The 21,089-nt window shown below is 40.8% G+C and overlaps 1 protein-coding gene across 1 annotated transcript; it reads left to right on the top strand.

The window, feature by feature from the left end:
- Positions 1 to 13,755: 13,755 nt before the first annotated feature.
- On the top strand, positions 13,756 to 17,067 carry LOC143890165 (uncharacterized). Its single transcript, XM_077394743.1, has 2 exons — positions 13,756 to 15,781; positions 16,802 to 17,067. Exon 1 carries the CDS (start codon positions 13,758 to 13,760, stop codon positions 15,501 to 15,503), a length of 1,746 nt encoding a protein of 581 aa, XP_077250858.1. The 5' UTR covers positions 13,756 to 13,757; the 3' UTR covers positions 15,504 to 15,781; positions 16,802 to 17,067.
- The last annotated feature ends 4,022 nt before the right edge of the window (positions 17,068 to 21,089 follow it).

Raw genomic sequence — 21,089 nt, forward strand, 5'->3', positions numbered from 1 at the left:
GAGGAATGCTAAATTGAAGGGTGTCCTTGCAAACACCGGCAGCAAGTGCGCCCCCAATGGATCCACGTCACTGAAGTGGAATAATTATTCCATCTTGTTTATAATAGCACTGAAAATGGAAGCGTAAAACAATAAATAATCTACTTTGGTGGTGTGGATCCAATGGAATACTAGAATTGATCACAGTCATTGATCTCAAAGATAGCTTAATGATTCTGCACTTATAATTATAAGAAGAATGTTAAACTGAATGGCACCCCAGAAAAAATACGTACAAGAGTTCTCCCATTGGACCAACTTGCCGAGGAGCATTTTTTATTCATTTAATTTAACATTTTTGTGTGCCATTATAAATGCACCATGCATGGACTCCTCCCATAATGGTTTCATCATATTCAGTTAGCATTTCTCTATTTGTATTTGTTTTATTAAGAATTTAATCGATTCATGTCAATCTCTGTCGAGTAGTTTGTATTTTGCGTGCATTGACGATAAAGCCATGATCACTACTCAGGCATCTTGCCCCTTCGAATGTCCTTAATTTTGTTAAACAAATGGCATTAGATCCCAAGAAAGCAATTGGGTTGCCCTCTTCTTCTTCTTAATCGCCTGAAATCCAATCCTAGGGGACGGAAGTCAATTGCCCTTAGTATGTTGGTTATTTACTTTACAAATTGGCACGCCCATCCGTTCAACACACATCACACACCAACTCACACATACCATTCCCTTGATTACAGACCTGGTAATCAACACAAAACAGAACTAGTCAGATTAGTTGCATGGGACTGATGAGGCATTATCGTCCAAGTGGGTCCCATATATGTTCATTCAAGTAGTCAACTTTGGGACCATACCCTTAATCTCCATGGAAAAAAGCAGGCATAGAGGGACGAAAAACACATCAATAACAATAAGAAGATGAGGAAAAACAGACTCCAACTTAATACATTGAGGACCCACTCCCACATTAGTCGTCTCTTCTTATCTCCTCGCACCGGACATTCCAAAGGTAATAGTGGCTATGTACATTGGCGACTCACTATGACGCCCGTCGGATGAATGCTACTGCTTTTCCCTGTCAAATCTCACTTTTATTCGTTGAAGATAACACATTGCTAGTAATCGGATGAATGCTACTGCTTTTCCCTGTCCAAATCTCACTTTTATTCGTTGAAAAAGTGATAAATCGACCCCCAAATATCTTAAATCGACTCTCTATGTGTCTTTCTCCGTTGCCTTAGACTCATTCACCCCTTTTTCTTAATCGCGACAGCCTCCTATAATGTAAAAAGGGTAGTTGTAAATACACGAGGGCTGTCCCAAGTAAGAAAAGGGTCGAATATATCACCTACCTAGAAATATGTCGATTGTTTCAATAAGATGTGTTGATTATAAGTTAGCACTATTTGATTGGTACATTTATGATTCCAATCCTCAGCCAAGTAAATACAAGGTAGGCAAATTTAATTCATATGTATCCCTCAACCGACCCCTTTGTCTAATATTTTTCCTATTAAAGCTTCAAAGGATAATGCCAAAAATAAGCTCGTGGAAGGGTATTAATAATAGTGAAATTGGCCTCACATTATCCAAATTAGAAGAGAAGGGAACGAAAGAAAATAGCCTCAATCCATGGAAACATTAATAAGCTAGTGAAAATTGAAGAGAGACATATCACTTTGAAACTAGAAAAGTAGCGACTGACCTAGACAGCCCAATGATACAAGGCCTTGTCTAGTTCTCTCAACGAGCCTGAGTGACTGACTATAAGGAAAGACCATTTTCTCTAGTTGGCCCATGAGGAGTATTGCACAGACGGAGGAAGACCCATCTCATTATTCTAAGGTAATGTTATTCTCCTCTTCAAAGTACATTGCCAACACAATTGTAAGAGGATACAGAAGGTGAAGGACTTCAATAATTCCTTGCATGTCAGACCTAAAGGGCTAAAGGCATCTTGTCCCTTTGCCATCTTTAAGGCAAGACAATTTAGCTTTGGACCAATTACCAGTGGGACAAACATTAGGCAAAATTATCAACAGGACCCATGCTTTTCAAAAATTATCAACTGGACGAAAGTACCCTTTGGCATATACAACATGTTTTGACTTTGGAAGAGGGTTTTCAAGTCTCTACGATTGGGGTTATCAGGTATCAAAATGGAGTTACCAATTTCAGAATGGGCTTATCAAGTCCCTGAAAATTGGCCGAGGGTACTAGAGTTTTGGAAGGGGGTTTTCAGGTATTTGGTATTGGGGTTATCTAGTATCACGGGCTTATCAAGTGCTTGAAAATTAGCAAAGGGTACTAAAGTTTTGGAAGAGGGTTTTTAAGTTTCTAGGATTGGAGTTATCTAGTATATAAAATGGGGTCACCAATTTCCGAATGGGGTGATCAAGTCCCTAAAAATTGGCCAAGCGTACTAGAGTTTTGGAAGGGGGTTTTCAAGTCTCTGAGATTGGGGTTATCACAACATCCCCAAAACAAAGTTCAGTTCCTTTTCTTCAATAAAGTTTTTTAAATAACAAAATTATTTTGCTCCTTTTCATCATTGAAGTTTTTAAAATAACAAAATTACTCTCTCTCTCTCTCTCTCTCTCTCTCTCTCTCTCTTTCTCTCTCTCTCTCTCTCTCTCTCAACGTGATCCCGCTTAGCAATTAAATTGTTTAGGTGACTACTCAAATCCCTTTCTTCCTCGGGCCACTGGGTTACTCATTGGTGGAATACCAGGCAATCCGGTGGGATCCTCACGGACAGAAAAAGATTGCAGTCAGTTTGATAATGATCGAGTGACATTGCTTTTTCGGTCCGAACCAAGGAATCCGTTAGATATGATGCAAAATGGATCTTGTTCTATCGTTGATCAGAGATTTCTATACGAAAATGGGGTTGGTTGTTCCTCGTTGTAATATCCATAATTCTGGCAAGAGCTGGTTCATTGAAATAGAATATTTAGGAATAATTAGGTTGGAAACAATTTCCTATCATGTGACTTCATCGAGAAAGATTACTTTTTTTAGGACAAGAGGTTGATAGCGAGATCTCGAATCAACTTGTTGGTCTCATGGTATATCTCAGTATAGAAGATTAAAGATCTCATCGAAAACTTACAGCAGCTTGCCAAACAAGGGCTAAGAGAAAAAAGAGCACAGGTATGACTGGCATAAAATCTACGATTGGATTGAAAAAAGCATAAGCTTCGGGCAATTTGGCGAAGAAGCTTTTCTATTCTTTTATTAACTGATTTATGTATCGGATTCCACTCGCCTTATGGTTGGGAACTAATGATTGGCTCGATCTACAAAGATTTTGGATTTTCCCATAACGATCAAATTATATCCTCTAGTGTACTTATGACTACTCTTTTTTACGGTAAAAGGAGGTGGCTGTGGAAAGAAAATAGAGGAATACATTTCATTTCACTCATTTAGATTTTTGAATAAGGTAGTGTGGACCCGCGATCCGAGACGGGCGCGCGGCGCGGGGGACGTGCCCCCGCGACGCGTGTCTCTGGATCATCCACGTGAAGGAGAGCTCCGCCAAGGAACTCTCGAAAGAGTGCCCCTCACAGCATGAGCGGCGATGTGAAGTGAGATACCTCTCGATTCGGGGACCAGCCCGGATTCGAGACGCACCTCGAATAAAGAAAGAGTCGCCATCCAAGGAAGTGGGCCCTGGATCCCATGCTGTGCTCTGTCGCAACAGATAACCAGAGATATAAAGGGTCCGTGCCTGATGACGAATGGGGAAGGGGTTAGGCGCCCCCAATTCGCCCAAGTGCGAGCACCTGGTCTCTTATGCCATTTATTATTAACTTTGAAGAATTTTGGGCGAAAATCATGTGAAATGGGAACGAGCATCCCCGAGAAAACGTCTATCTAAGCATGCATGACCCGGGGATGGGCAAAAGAAAATAGACATCCAAATCCTAACTCACCGCATCTACTCCTAACCCATCACATCTAGGAAAGCAGTAACATCCGCATGCACAGCTACAGCTAAACAAGCAATATCAGATATGGTAAGCGGAAAGCAGTAAATAGCCACAGCTAAGCATGTGAAACTAAGCGCACAAATAATAAGCAATCTGAAAGTAAACACACAAGGAACCAAAGACAAACACACGATAAACAAAAGATGCGAGGAAATAAATGAATCGATAAATCGACGGTACATGAGGACCGAGAATGCCAGGGAAAATAAAAGGGAGCGTACGATAGGCTCAGGGAGTCTAATGAATCAAACTCAACAATCCTGATCCGCTGAAGATCGGATAGGTCTCACGATCGTCATAGCCTATCGTTGGGCCCAGCGAGGACAATCCCTGCGAAGGGGCCACGCTACGTCGTCGCCCGTCCCAAAACGCGATAAAAACGTCGGAAAATCGATAAAACCGGCAAACCACGATGAAAACCGGAAATGGAATGAAAAGAGGGCTCCGAGTGACCTGGCAATCACCGTCCTTGCCCTTTTTTTTTTTTTTTTTGCTTTTGTTTTGAAATGTTTGAAAATATTTATTAAGAAGGTTTGACTGAACTCGGGTGGACGAAAAGATGTGAAATATTTGTAAAATGGTGATTTAAAAAAATGGTGTAAAAATAAGGAGTGAAAGTGAAAATGGTGACTGCACTCAGGATGCCAGCAGCACGCCTGAGCTGCCTACGTACCCCTCAGCTAGGGATCAAGCCATCCGTAGTTCGGAAGGAAAGGTGAGAAATAAAGAGTGATAAAAAAAAGGTTGGTGACTGCACTCAGGATGCCAGCAGTACGCCTGAGCTGCCTACGTACCCCTCAGCTAGGGATCAAGCCATCCGTAGTTCGGAACAGATTTTCCTAACTACACTCTAATGACTCGAGATTTTTGAGATTTTTGATTTTTCAGATGTTTTTTGATTTTTTTCGACACAAGAGGACAAAATCCTATCATCACAAGTGGAGGACAGACTCCTGATATCCCGCAAAGGTTGGACAGCATCCTATGCTTTGCGGGGGGGAATGAACAGAATAACAACTCTGCAAGGGTTGGACAGCATCCTATACCTTGCAGGAGTGAATAAAATCACGTGATTGGATGAGGGGATGGACAGAATCCTAACCCCTATGATGATAGGACAGACCCCTGAAAGACTGAAGGACTGACTCCTATGCTGAAGACTGACTCTGAAAGATGGAAGGACGGAATCCTAAACTCTCTATGACAGACTCTAAAAAAAGAAGAAATCCACACAAACGGGCCCCACATCAGCGGGCCCCACATAAGCGGGTCCCACACACAGCACATCCCACATTAGCGGGTCCCACACACAGCGGGTCCCATATCAGCGGGCCCCACACAAGCGGGTCCCACATAAACGGGTCCCACACAAACGGGCCCCACACCAGCGGGTCCCACACCATCGGGTCCCACATCTGCGGGTCCCACATCAACGGGTCCCATACAAGCGGGTCCCACATCAGCGGGCTCCACACAAACGGGTCCTACATCAGCGGGCCCCACATTCATTCATTTTCCGCTTGACCTCGGGATTTCGCTTGACCTCGGGATTTCATTCGAATACGCGGGTTTAGGGCCCTGTCAAAATGGGGTGTCTACAGGTAGGCCCATCTTTTAAAAAAAATAAAAAATGTACATCCATTTGTGCGCATCATAAAATGTACATATCTTCTAAAAAATTCACTTGAGTCCTATTTGTTCGAAGATCAAAACCGTTCATTTGTTGGGCTCCAATGTAAATATGCATTGCTCGAAAATCATATCCATCTTACTATTCTAACCCTCTAATATGTAGATAAACTACACCCATTAGAAAAGTAATGTAAATCTTTGCCATTAAAAATAAACAAACTACACCGTACAGAAAACTCTACCGAGTAGTGATACGAAGGTTAGGATCATCCTCTATAGAAAAATTTTGGGGTACGTGCTACTTGGGTTGGGCTGTTTGAGCTCAAAAACTGAATGGTTTAGTTATTTGAACAAGATAGGCTCCACTATTTTAAAACAAAATGTGTGCATCTACATATGGACACCATATAACACCCATAAATTAGAAAATACATTGGGCCCACCTTATTGGAAGATCCAAACTGATCGTTTGTTGCAGAAATGCCTTTGAACTAGCAAGTTTTTAGCGTTTTTTGTACACATGATTGGATTCTTACAATTGGAAATCCAATTAGCAAGTTTAGCAGCTTGTGACTGATGAGGAATTATCAAGTAAGTAGGTCCCATCTATGATCATTTAAGTCGTCAACTTTGGGGCCATGCCCTTCGATGGTTGAAGGGGGCGGTGGTTCCCCCATGGAGATTTTCCTCTATTTTTTATGAAATAGAAGATCTAATCTCGGGCTCCACTATAGTGTTCAATTGTGTGCAGCGATCGGCTAATGGGGAGGCAGATGCTTTGGCTAGGGGAGGGTCAGATGTATAGGTTTGGAGTGGTTTGATTTCCTTCCTCTGTGAGAACTGTATTTCTTCTGTTCTTTTTTTGTTTTTGTGTTTCTTTTTCTCTTGTAGTGGTCCTTCTCGGTCCACATCCACTTTTCTTTAATGAAATTTCTCCGCCATTTCAAAAAAAAATAAAATCGCTCGGCCATATTTACCCCTTTTTATTTTCGGGAAGGGATCCCGTTTTAAAAGTGTCTTCCAATTCAAAATATAGTCTCTAAATTTGTTTCAAGCCTCTTATGAGTATAGAATATCAAGGGCTATGGTTGGTTTCTGGATAAAAAGAAGTTCTATGTACTTTTCTAGTTGGAAATTGCGATGTTTTTCTATAACGAAATGAATTTTCTTCTTCCCTGGGGTGATGCTGGGGATTATTCTTGTGAAGTGATTCTGAAAGAGTTCACAACTTCATATGGTCAAATGCTACATGATACATGGTGTGGTGATTTTCATATAAAAGTATATGGAAATAAAAAATTTCAGATCATTGATAAAAAAAAATTACTCTCATTCTAATTTTGATTTTAATATTATATTAATTGCTAGAATATGTGAGTTTTTATATGATGCCTGATTGGGCATGCCCTTTGAAAAAGTGTCACCCTTGATATTTGATCGAACAACTCAGGAGTACAATATACAAAAAACCAAAATCAAAGACTATCGAAAATTATAACAAGGATGCAACTCAGGAGAGGTTCAATCAGTGTCTAGAGGATGAAGATCAAGGTTTTCATAATCAGGAGTAGAGAAGGAATAAGAAGATCTAACTAATAGAGTGGAATCATACGAAGGAGATAATACTGAGGAAAATTAAGTCAACTAAGATCTTGTAGACATATTTTTCTTGATGGTCAATCAAATTAATAAAATGCTGAAATTTTTAACAAGCACAATCATAATGATGACCTTAAAAGATCTGAAAAGAAAAGGGACGCTTGCTATGATGATCATGTGATAAAAGATAATGGATATAGGTTTTGAGTTGGATCTTACTGACATTTCTAAAATCTCTAGACATAGGAATACAGGGTGCTTAAAAGTTAAAATAATAGGTACATCATAGGTTGTGAAAGCAATATTTTATGACAGCATAGGTTGTGACAGAACAAAGTCTGAGATCAAGTTTCCTCCAAGCACGAGGGTTTGTTGCGGGAGAATCATCATCCACGTGCAATATTAAGAAAAAAAACAGAGAAAGTGTGCTTATAATTTGACGAAGTATCTCAATTTTTAGGTAGGAGATTTTATAAATAGTTTAAAGTAGGTGTAATTTGGCTTTGTATTAAACTTCTCTTAAGTGAACGAAAGTGGGGGTCTATCGCTTTAGTTTTGTGAAGGGTTAAAAACTTAAAATAACTGAAAAACGGCAAGGCCTCTTTATTGATAACTGGTACAATATGAGTTAGTGAGTTGGGAGTAATTTATTCATTTTTCTAAGGAAATTTGGTCAAACAGTACCTCAAAATATCTGAAATAGTGAGATGGACCCCTTGAATTTCAAACTTGTCAAAGGGTTCCATTTTGCTTTTCCTGACAAGGTTTTTGACCAAAATACCCTTCCACCCTCAAAATACACGTTAAGCCATAAAAAAGGGATAAAAAAGTTATCCCTTCTTTTTCTACCAACCTTTTACCTTCCCCAATCTCCATTAATGTCTGGAACAAAAACAAAAGGAGAAAAATGTGAGTTTTATTTTTATCCTCTTAAGGTTTGTGCACTTAACCCCTAATATCTCATTTAATATGTTTGATAACTCTGTCTTTTTATGATGGTGTATTAAGGGTTTATAAGGGTTCAGAAGTGTTATTAATAGGGGTGCAACTCGAGTAGGGTTGGGTCGGGTTGAGGCCAACCCGACCCAACTCGAGGAACCCATTTTCCAACCCATCCAGACCCAACCCGATTTCCGTGCTTCCTAATTAGTCTTTGTCTTCTCAGCTTTATGCCCTGTCCCCTCTTTTCTGAGCGATGTCTTCCATATGCATCGTTGGTCGGCTCTCTTATAGGCGACGATCTTTTCCTGCTGACCTCTTTTTCAGGGCGATGATTTTCCCATCGTTGGTCGGCTCTTTTCAGGCGACGATATTCATACCGTCGACCAAGTCTACAGAGGATGGTGTCCTCATCGTTGTTTGATTTATCTTCTCCCTCATTTTCTCCTTGTCTTCAGGCAACGATGTTCATGCCGTCAACCTAGTTTGGCAGAAAATATGGAAGAACACAGACAATTAAAAAAAAAAAAATGGGTAGGAGATGGAAGAACTCTCCTTGTTTGGCAGAAAAAAAGGAAAACGAATTGAATTGATAGGTCAAAGCCAATAATACAGTGTGAAGAGACGAGGGCAGGTAGGCCATAAGGATAACGTAGGAGAAGCTTCTGAATGGGGCTCACACGTAGACCACCAAGAGTGTGAGGCACGCTAATAACTCTGAAATATGTTACATGCTCCCCGTAGGCATCTATAAATAGGCGAATCTTCAATGGGTTTGAGACCCTCTGAAATGTGTTACATGCTCCTCGTCTTTACATTTATTGGCCCTCTGAAAAGGTGTTACACGGTCCTTGTGGGTTTACATTTATCGTGGCACTTATCACACACAAAAAGCAAAAAGCAAAAGGTGTTACACGGGTCCTTGTGGGTTTAATCTCATTCCAGCAAAAAAAAAAAAAAAAGAGATTACATGATGTCCAATGACCCTCAGGAAAGAGTTTGGGAAAAAAAATACAATTACATAGAACCCATGAGAAATTTAAAATTTTACATTTAGATCCTTTCAAAAATTCTATCAAAATCCCCAAAAATTGTTTCTAACCACTCCGAATTTCTTTCTAGATTTTTCGGAATGCTTTTTGAATTTCCTAAGATTTATTGGAATTTTCTAGATTTTCAGATTATAATTGAAAAACTGAAAATTTTTATATTTACATCCTTTCAAAAATTCCATTGCTCATTTGACAGATGTGTAAAATAACATGCTACAATATTATATAAACATCATCTGCATTGGTTATTTACTTTACAAATTGGCACGCCCATCCGTTCAACACACATCACACACCTACTCACACATATCATTCACTTAATTACAGACCTGGTAATCAACACAAAACAGAACTAGTCAGATTAGTTGCATAGGACTGATGAAGCATTATCATCCGAGTGGGTCCCATATATGTTCATTCAAGTAATCAACTTTGGGACCATACCCTTAATCTCCATAGAGGGTATATATATATTATCATCGAGGGACGAAAAACACATCAATAACAATAAGAAGATGAGGAAAAACACACTCCAACTTAATACATTGAGGACCCACTCCCGCATTAGTCGTCTCTTCTTATCTCCTCACACCGGACATTCCAAAGGTAATAATGTCTATGTACAATGGCGACTCACTATGATGCCCGTCGGATGAATGCTACTGCTTTTCCCTGTCAGATCTCACTTTTATTCGTTGAAAATAACACATTGCAAGTAGCTAGTTTTTTTTTAGGCCAGTGATAAATTGACCCCCAAATATCTTAAATCGACTCCCTATGTGTCTTTCTCCGTTGCCTTAGAAAAGCCATATGGTTTGGAAATAAATGAAACGAGAGCAATTCTTATGCAAGATATGCGCCCTCGATCTCTCTACCTTGGAGGCGTCACCCATGTAGAAGAAAAGTAATGAGTGAGGGGGCCTTCCAAATAGACTATAGTTAGAGGGAAATGATATATTCACCCCTTTTTCTTAATCGGGACCGCCTCCTCTAATGTAAAAAGGGTAGTTGTAAATACACATGAGGGCTGTCCCAAGTAAAAAAAGGGGTCGAATAAATCACCTACCTAGTTAAATATGTCGATTGTTTCAATAAGATGTGTTGATTATAAGTCAGCACTATTTGATTGGTACATTTATGATTCCAATCCTCAGCCAAGTAAATACAAGGCTCCTGCTCGACACGTCTGTGCTCATCTATCATGGCCCACCAAGAGATGTAAAGTGACTCTGTTCATTGTCACTATATTCATTGTTACATTACATAACCTTTTCAAACCTTGCTTAGTTGCTTTTATGCAAAGGAAAAAAAATAAAGGTTGGGTATACGCAAAACCGAACCGAACCGGTCGGTTCTGGTTCGGTTTGGTACCAAAGTATATGGTTTGGTTCTGGTTCCAAATTCTGAGAACTGATTGCACATGGTTCGGTTCTGAGTATACCCTGGAACCGAACCGAACCATGTCCACCCCTACATCCATTTGTGTGCATCACAAAATGTACATATCTTCTAAACCGTTCATTTGTTGGGCCCCAATGTAGATATCCATTGCTCCAAAATCATCTCCATCTTACTATTCTAACCCTCTAATATGTAGATAAACTACACCCATTAGAAAAGTAAAATAAATCTTTGCCAATAAAAATAAACAAACTACACCGTATAGAAAGCTCTACCGAATGATAGGAAGGTTAGGATCATCCTACATAGAAAAATTTTGGGGTACGTGCTACTTAGGTTGGGCTGTTGGAGCTCAAAAACTGAATGGTTTACATTGGGCCCACCTTGTTGGAAGATCCAAACTGATCGTTTGTTGCAGAAACGCCTTTGAACTACGAAGTTTTTAACGTTTTTGTACACACGATTGGATTCTTCCATTTGGAAATCCAATTAGCAAGTTTAGCTGAGTGTGAGTGATGAGGAATTATCAAGTAAGTAGGTCCCATTTATAATCATTTAAGTCATCAACTTTGGGGCCATGCCCTTTATCTCCGCGGAAACAAAGCAGCATTGATGGAAGAAAAAAAATATCAATAACCAAGAAGTTATTAACAAGTATGATAACTTCTATGCTCTCAAGCAAGCATGAAACGTATGCTTGCATATTCGTCCATAGGTCAAATCGGATATGTGATTATTGGAATAATTGTTGGAGACTCAAATGATGGATATGCAAGCATGATAACTTATATGTTGTTTTATATCTCCATAAATCTAGGAACTTTTGCTCGTTTTGTCTTATTTGGTCTACGTACCGGAACTGATAACATTCGAGATTATGCAGGATTATATACGAAAGATCCTTTTTTGGCTCTCTCTTCAGCCCTATGTCTCTTATCCCTAGGAGGTCTTCCTCCACTAGCAGATTTTTTCGGAAACTCCATCTATTCTGGTGTGGATGGTAGGCAGGCCTATATTTCTTTGTTTTAATAGGACTCCTTACGAGCGTTGTTTCTATCACTCATGAACGACCCCCCCCAGAAAAACCATCAGGACCCGAGGCACCCCTCCGGAAAACAGCATCTTTCACTTCAAAGGAGGGATTTCCCAAAGGCTGGATTGCCAGCTTCTGACTTGCAACTCCAACTTCCCACGTTGCCGTAAGAGAGAAGTGGAAGTAGAAGCAGCTTTCCGAACACGACTCTCCTTGCTTGGAAAAGGCCTGGAAGACTACAGCTGCCTCCTAAGTGATTGAGTTTACCTTCTCATTGGAAGGTTCTGTTCACCACTGCACCCCTACCGAATCACGATTCAAAGTATATGAAAAGACCGACATACACCGGGTAGAGGGACTGAAAGCAGATATGGATGGTTTTGCTTCTATTTGTCTAGATTGTACCGGTCTTTACCCCCCTAAAGCGCATACGACTCCCTCCTTCGAGGCTGGCATATTTTTTTCTAACTCATTGATATTTTTTTCTAACTCATTCAAGCAATTCTGTCATTTCTAACTCATTCAAGCATATAAGTTATCATACTTGTTAATAACTTCTTGGTTTTGTGATAATTTGTAAAATACATATGCTTGGGACAAGAAAGATAAGTTACAATAAATCTGTGAATTATTATTTCGAATATTCGAAATAGAAAGTGACTTTTGGATAGTCAAAATAAACTGAGTTGTATTTTGATCCTTTAAGGTTGGGAAGGACTGGCTATCACATATTTGCAGGGATGTGAGGCGAGGCATAAGTAGAAATAGAGGTGGAGAATAAGTGAAGAGCATTCCATAGCTATCGGATATGGGCCGTGGAGCCCGGGAGGGAGTCTAAACTCTTTACGTTCTAATTTGATTCCCTACTATATTAATATGGGCTTTTAGGTGCCACACCTCTTTCTCCCCAGTAAATACGTCGATTTATGAAGGTTTTCACGGGTGCTAGTACAACAAGGCGAGGAGACACACTCCACACCTTAATACATTTAGGACCCACACCCAAATTAGTCATTTCATTTTGGGAAATGTTATCAGCACTACTGTATTTTGATGAGGGCACTCCTCACATTATTAAAAGTGCGGCATGCCCGCACCATAGGATGATCCAGACCGTCCATTAGATGGACCACAGCCTAAATAATAGGTTGTGCCTAAAAAATCATTTCCGTAGGTTGATCCTAACCCTCCGATCTGATTGTTAAATGGTTGATCCTAACCCTCTATAGATCGGAGGGTTAGGATCAACCTATGGAAATAAAACACTGCGAACCAAACCTATTCAATTTTTACTAAAGGGGCCTTCAATTTATGATAACATCCCTCTAGTGCTGAAGGCATTTCGTGGATGGTCTCTTGCATATGAGGGCTGCCACCTCATGAATAACGACAAAATCTGCTGCAAAGCGAGCCTATGTGGCTGCTCTCACATGCAACAGACCATCCGCCAAATGCCTTTTGCGATGGACCGCTAGAAAATTTTCCAACAAATTTTTTTCCATCAGAATTTTTTTTTTTTTTTGAAAACAGGGCCTTTAGGGTATGCTATTGTGCTTCGCCCCCACTCCACTGTTTCAAGAGGGAATGGCACGTGTTCAAGATCCTAACCCTCCATCTAATCTATCTCACAAGATTGAACATGGCCAAGAATCTTCCCTGTTAGTTTGGAATCCCGTCAGAAACTTGGAATTTAGGGAAGTGATGACTCAGCTCTCTATTTCTTGGAACGGAGCGAGACATGCCGTATGTCAAGAATCTCCTTTAGAACATCTGCAGACCTCCATGGAATGGCGTCCCGATCTTTCAACCACTTGTCCCAAAAATTAAACGGCTAGGATCATACATGTGTCCTCAACCTCTTCACGGTAAAACACAGCGTGAGCTAATAAGATAAGTTTATGTGGTGAATGATCAAGAAGAAGAAAAGACTACGGTTCTTACACGCTTAGAAAAATACGAGTGGGGCCACATTAATTGTCTGCTACAAGAATAGATGTGCTACACAATTATTCCCCTCAACTCACCACATAGAAGGACACATGACTTTTTCACTATAAATTTACATCCAACATGAGCCAAAAAACTCAAACACCACCAACAACCATGGCCTTGAAGAAATCTCTCTCCCTCTTCTCTTTACTTTTCTGCCTTCTGATGCTTTCTTGCCGTTCAACAACGGCAAATTCAGTAGAAGCAGAGGCTCTCCTCGGCTGGAAAGCTAGCCTCCTTAACCAATCTCCTCTCAATTCATGGTCGCTTCACAATGCCACCAATAAAAGCCCATGCAATTGGAGGGGAATAGCATGCAACCACGAAGGAAGTGTCACTAATATAAACCTATCAGGTGTAGGTTTGCAAGGTAAGCTCTATACTTTCAAATTCTCTTCCTTTCCAAAACTTGCCAATCTTGATCTTAGCAACAACGCACTCTCTGGAACAATTCCTTCCACATTAGGAAACTTGTCTAACCTTGTCACGTTGTACCTCTACAACAATAATCTCTCTGGCACCATCCCTGAAGACATAAGATATTTGAAACATATGGCTTATCTAGAAATGTCCAATAACATTCTAACAGGTTCCATTCCTTCCGCAATAGGAAACTTGACCAACCTTGTCACGTTGTACCTTCACAACAATATGCTCTCTGGCCCCCTCCCTGTAGAAATAGGATATTTGAAAAATATGGCTGATCTAGCAATGTCCGATAACATTCTAACAGGTTCCATTCCTTCCACAATAGGAAACTTGACCAACCTTGTCACGTTGTTCCTCCACTTCAATAAGCTCTCCGGCTCCATCCCTGAAGAAATAGGAAATTTGAAAAATGTGAGTCATCTCGAAATGGCCTATAACCTTCTTAATGGCACAATTCCGGCCTCTTTGGGTGAACTTAAAACGCTAGCCATTCTAAGTCTATCTCACAATCAACTTTCGGGTCCCATCCCAAAAATCTGGACAAACTGCACGTCCTTAACCAGTGTTTATATCGAAGGAAACCAGCTCTCTGGAAATATGTCCGAAGACTTTGGAGTTTGTCCAAATCTAACAAATATTAACTTGAGCCACAACCGTTTGTCTGGTGAACTCTCTCCAAGTTGGGGCAAGTGTAAAAGTTTGACAAGTTTAAAGTTCTCAGGGAACTTGATAGCTGGTAAAATACCACCGGAGTTTGGACAGTTGATTCAACTAGCACTATTCGACCTTTCTTCAAACCTTTTGGTCGGAGAGATTCCAAAGGAATTGGGGAGCTTGACAGCTTTATATAACATGAGTTTGAATGGTAACCAACTTTCTGGTCGGATACCATCAGAAATGGGAAATTTGTCCAATTTGGAGATCCTGGACCTATCAGCAAACAAACTGAGTGGATCGATACCAGAACAACTAGAAGATTGCTCGAAATTGTATTCTTTGAACTTAAGCAGAAATCATTTGAATGGAAGCATTCCATTTCAAATTGGCAATCTAGCAGAGCTGCAAATTATGCTAGATCTTAGTTTTAACATGCTTACAGGAGAAATATCGCCCCAACTGCAAAAATTACACATGCTGGAAATCTTAAATCTCTCCCACAACAAGCTTTCTGGGTCAATTCCATCTTCTCTAGAAAATATGCTCAGCTTGACATCGACTGATTTATCATACAATAATTTGGTGGGTAGACTTCCTAACACCAAAGCCTTCCAACAAGGGACATTTGTCGGCAACAAAGGTTTATGCGGCAAAGCGCAAGGTTTGCAACCATGCAATTCCACGCCAATAAACAATGGTGAACCAAAAAAGCGACACAACGTTACGGGTTTTGCTCCCATCGTCGATGTATGTTTCTCATTTATGAGTACATAGAAAGAGGAAATTTGGCTAATATACTAAGCAGTGACGAAGGGGCGATGGAGTTGGATTGGGTGAAGAGGGTTAATATTATTAAAGCTGTGGCACATTCTTTATCATACATGCACCATGATTGCGACCCGCCAATAGTTCATCAAGATATCTCAAGCAAAAATGTTTTATTGGATTCAAAATTTGAGGCTCACGTATCTGATTTTGGTACTGCTAGAATTCTAATGCCGATTCATCCAACTGGACAGAACTTGCAGGCACTCGTGGATATGTTGCTCCAGGTTAGTTCCTCCTATATTGTGCCTACTTTATTGTTGCGGTATAATTATTTAGAAAATTGTCTTATTTATTGTTATGTCATTTGGCTCACCTACAGAAGGACAAAATGTTTGCCAAGAAATTTTATGTCATTTGACTTCTTTTTCTTTTTTCTTTTTTTTTTAATGTCACAATGAGAGTGACGGAGAAATGCGATGTATATAGCTTTGGGGTTTTAGCACTTGAAGTGATAATGGGAAGGCACCCTAGAGATATCATCTCTTCCTTGTTAACATCATCATCTGAAGTTGGCCAAAATCTACGGCTAAAGGATGTGTTAGACCCACGGCTCCCAAATCCCGAAGACCAAGTTGGAAATGAAGTTGTTCTGGCAGTGTCAATGGCACTCGCGTGCATAAACGCAAATCCACAAACTCGGCCATCCATGCAACACATCTCTGGAAAGTTCTCTGCTCGAATTCCATCTTTTCCAAAGTCAGTCCACACAATCGAAATGTCTCAACTGATGGAATTTCAAGTGTAAATGGGTTGGGTCTCTTCACCTACTCAGTTATATTGTATAGGTCAGTATTTCATATAGTTGATCAAAATAAGGGACGGACTAGAATGATTGTCACCGTCGAGATCAAGTCTTGGGTCCCACTTGGAGACATGTATGTTTAACTTAGACCATTGATATTTGTAGACCATCATGAGGCAACCCACATGGTTTTGTACCTTCTGGTCCTATTGCTCATTTGAATGATGTGTAAAATAACATTCTACATAGGCTTAAGATTGTTTTATAGAATTGATTTTTGAGGTAGAACCTACATATGTGAAGGCCCAACAAATGAACGGCTTGGATCATCAAACCATACGAGCTCCGATGTATTTTTTGTTTTTTTTTTAAATTACACTTACATGCGATCACATATAAAATCTAGAGAAATTTACATTTATGGTATATTTGAAATTTATATTTATAGGATATTTAATTAAAGAATTTACATTTATAAGGTTTTATATGTGCCCTCATGTAGGTGGAAATATATGTGCCCTCATGCGGACACTGGAGCCAGCCCCACTGTATCTATGATTGGAGAGAGGCTAATCTTATTCAGGTGGGAAGGATTCAACGGGCCTAATTGCAACCTACACTGGAGCTGGCTCTCCCATGTAAAGAAAAGGCTGGAATTTATCATTTCCCTTCATAAAAGCATGTACACTGGAGCTGACATACTGTTTAACAGATTAGAAAAAATTTATTCTGTTTAAATTTTTGGCTAAATCATAATCTTTGATGACTAATTGGAATATATATCTTATAGATTATAGTTTTTACACTTAAAATCACGTTCGCACATTACCACACGGTCACAACACATTTACACGTGCATTATCAAGCAAAAGTCCGGTGGGCAGCCTCCGTCATATCGGACATCCGCCAGGCTATATGCTGAATGAGCGGGCCATGTAACATAGGAGGGACTGAGGTGGACCCTCCCTCCTCTAGCAAGGGCTTAATTTTGGAGTTTTAATGGGATCTAGTGCATTTGTGCGGGTGTGATTGCACCTACTTCTTCCTTGGGTATAAACCATAGGAGATGGACCACTCACAGCCGAACGAATCACCCAAGCAAGAGAACAAACCCCCTCCTCCGCCCGTGCCGATTCGCCAACTGGAAACTCCCGAACCCCTCATCATTTATCGGTCCATCATTCATCGGCGGAAGGTCAATCTGCCACCTCTCAAGATTCGTTTTCAGATCCTCCGTCGCAATTCTCCGCTCCTCCAAAACCGAACCATCCTCCTCCGTCGCTAAATCCAACTCATTCACACCCTTCTTCCCAGATCCCACCATTGGTGGAGAACCCACGCCGACCGAGTCGGTCCACACCGACCCAACTTTCGTCATGACTTCCGACCTGTCCAGGGTCGACCCGGACAAATCATCCTCGGCTCCGATTTTGGAGCAAACATCGCTCTTCGTTCGACGGAGTTGAAGGTGTGTGTTGTGGTGGGGAGGGTCATGATTTGACTCGCCCATCAAATCACGGTACCCCAGTGTGGGGGCCGTGGACCCCAGTGTGAGTAGAGTGGCATGCTTCGCATGGACCCATCTAGGAGTGCAACTCCCATGTTGAGAATGCCCTGCTGCCGGCTGGAGGGTCGCCGCACTTGTAAAGTGACGAAGTGGGTAGGGTGTGGGGGCAAGAGATTATGGATGAGAACACGGACAGTGCCTACATTAAAAGAAAACTAGTCTTTATGGGTAAAAAGTAATGGAGCCCACATGTATACTAATCGTTGGGATAAGATGAATGGTCCAATAACCAAAAACCAATTGAGCCCATCTATAGTAACAAGTCGAGTGCTACTATTGGCTCCACATGAAGTGCATAATGACCACTAAATAATGGTTAAATGGGTAGAGGGAGTAAATGTGGTTTTAGACGCCGGGGGGGGGGGGGGGGGGGGGGGAACCGTGGTTAGGTTTTGAATGACAGGTGGGGTTTGTCTAATTTGGTGGGTTTATTACAGCTAGCTTTGTAGGAATATTAAACTAACTAGCTGTTAATAATTTACAAGAAAACATCAAAAAATACCTGCCTTTATGACTAAATAGCCTTCCATCTGTGACATGGGCTCAACCTTGAGACTTTAATTATCTGTTTCTCATCAACTTCAATAATTTTTTATTTACATTGAAAGAAAACTAGTCTTTATGGGTAAAAAGTAATGGAGCCCACATGTATACTAATCTCTAATCAAATAGTTGGGACAAGATGAATGGTCCAATAATCAAATAGCCCGGCCCTGCCCAATCAGGGCCAATCAGGGCGAGCCAGGGCCAGCACAATACCCTGTAGGGCGGGTAATGGGTTGAGGTTTTCTGGCCCTAACTCAGGGTCAGGGCCGAGATAATGGGATCCAGGGTTGGGCTAGGGTTTTGAAAAACCTGACCCAACCCGACCTTGTTGCAGCCCTATGGCATCTATAGTAACAAGTCGAGTGCTACTATTGGCTCCACATAAAGTGCATAACGACCAATAAATAATTGCTCCACATACATACTAATCAATAATCTACTAGTAGTAATTAGAATGGCATAACAAAATCAACCCTAATATACTGGTTTCATGTGACTTGTGAACTGCGAACCTGAACCGGGTCTTAGCAAACTGATCAACCAGGTAGCATAGTTCCTTTTTTTTAATGTTAAGATACATTTTGTTTCTGAGACAAACCTCACATTTTTTATTCCATACAAGAACAGAAAATCTAAGGACCAAAAGCACTCTTATGGTGATATACTTCTGTTCATTACCAAGAACGAAGTCAAAAACTTCCTTAACACCAAGACTATATGCAAGAACACTAATAAACAACAAAATAGATGAGAAAAAATAAGAATAAAAAACCAAAAACAAGGATTCACATCCCAAAAAACAGGGGTGCTACCTGTCTAAACCAGCTTGTTAGGAATTAACAACGCAGCAGAATAACGATGCAAAGACAAACGAAAGATTCATACACAGAACACACAGATTTACGTGGTTCACCCAACCAGTTTGGTTTGGGCTACGTCTACGGCAGAGCGACAAGCCAACGAATCCACTATTCTGAAGAAGAGATTACAAACCCTCACACCTCTCTAGGGCGTCTCCTGATATCACATCCTTTTTATATGGCGTTCTGAGACGCGTTACAATAAAGAGAAAAAATCATAATTCATGAAAGTACGAAACTACCCCCAGTATAAAAATACCCTAAAAAATTCGGGTCGGGGGCTACCACCCTTTAACCCCCGCCTTCAAGCAAGGGGGCTCCCACCCCCCTGCAACCCCCCGGCCCGCTCAGCGCCGAACGAGACCGCCGCAGTCGGGGGTAGAGTGTACAATACTTTCCAGATTAGACTAGGATCAGGCTTCACCAATAACAATCTCCCACTTGAAGACTGATATCTGCACTTCCACTGAATCGCTTCACTCCTCATGACTTATCACTCTCACATCCATCAATCATACATGAAGATCAATCAAAGTTGAGCAAAGGCCCAACTTTTCCCTGTCAATCACTTTTGTCAACATATCTGCAGGATTTTTGCTGCCATCAATCTTGTCAAGCTTCAGTTGTCCATCCTCCAAAACTGACCGAATGAAGTGGTACCTCAACTGAATATGCTTAGTCCTCGAATGAAATGCTGAGTTCCTCGCTAGTTGAATAGCACTTTGACTGTCACTCCACAGTATGTTGTTCTCTTGCTTTCTACCCAACTCTTTCATAAATCTCTGAAGCCAAATCATCTCTTTGCTAGCCTCAGTAATAGCAACATATTCTGCTTCTGTTGATGAGAAAGCAACCGCCGCAGTCGGGGTAGAGTGTAGAGTACTTTCCAGATTAGACTGAGATCAGGCTTCACAAATAAAACAGCTAACCAGCCAAATGAGACTCCGCAAAATTATGAATAAATATTTCCTGAAAACAATAAAAATGTACTAAATGAGAAAGTACTGCACCTCAAAACTAGAGCTCTCCCTCAAGATATCAACTAAGAATCTAAGGCTTCGGATGGGTTCAGACCATTCCATGAAAATTGGTTCCCCAAGACACCCCTCTCTTGACGCAGACCCCGCTGGTGGAAACCTTTTCCCCTTGGCTTGTTACTGTAGTCCATGTCGCTGCCGTCTTGTCCGCTTCCCCGTCCAAAAGTTCGGGCACCAAAACGGCCCCTAGGAGCCTCTGTCTGATAACCACCCTTGCCTCGGCCCCTTCCTCCTGTCCAAACATTTTGAGTGCGGCAGATTTATAGAATCAGATATGGGCAATGTGTCTCAAATAGTACATTTGTGAAAAATAAAGAGCACTTGTAGTAATTTCCCGGAGGCCAGAGGAACAAAAACAGACCATGTTAGAAAAACTAGTGCTACTCCAATCATGTTAAACCATGGAAATTGATTGCTAAGTATTTTGCCATTTTGTCGACATTTTCAAAGCGCATCAGTAATGACAAAAAAACAAACCAGTGCCCAGCTAGCTAGAAAATTGCTCATTTCAAGTGCCCAGCAATTATAATACATTCCAAAAAGACCTTTTTAAGTGCCCAAGCCCAGGAAGGTATATAATAAATTCCAGAAAGGGGTTGGTATTACCTTGAACTAATTATCTAGCACATGTGGCGTGTCGCCTAAATTTCATAGGTCATGCACATACTTGAGAATGATTTTCATGTGGGAAAAAAAGAACAAATCTATTGCCCGACCCAGGAAGATGCCCTCATTTCAAATATCCGCCCATGTAAGATTTGTTGTATGACTATAAGCTCC

This window comes from Tasmannia lanceolata, unplaced genomic scaffold, assembly GCF_043159265.1.
Source record: "Tasmannia lanceolata isolate RefF3 unplaced genomic scaffold, GAP_Taslan_0.1 ptg000013l, whole genome shotgun sequence".
Taxonomy (NCBI): Eukaryota; Viridiplantae; Streptophyta; class Magnoliopsida; order Canellales; family Winteraceae; genus Tasmannia; species Tasmannia lanceolata.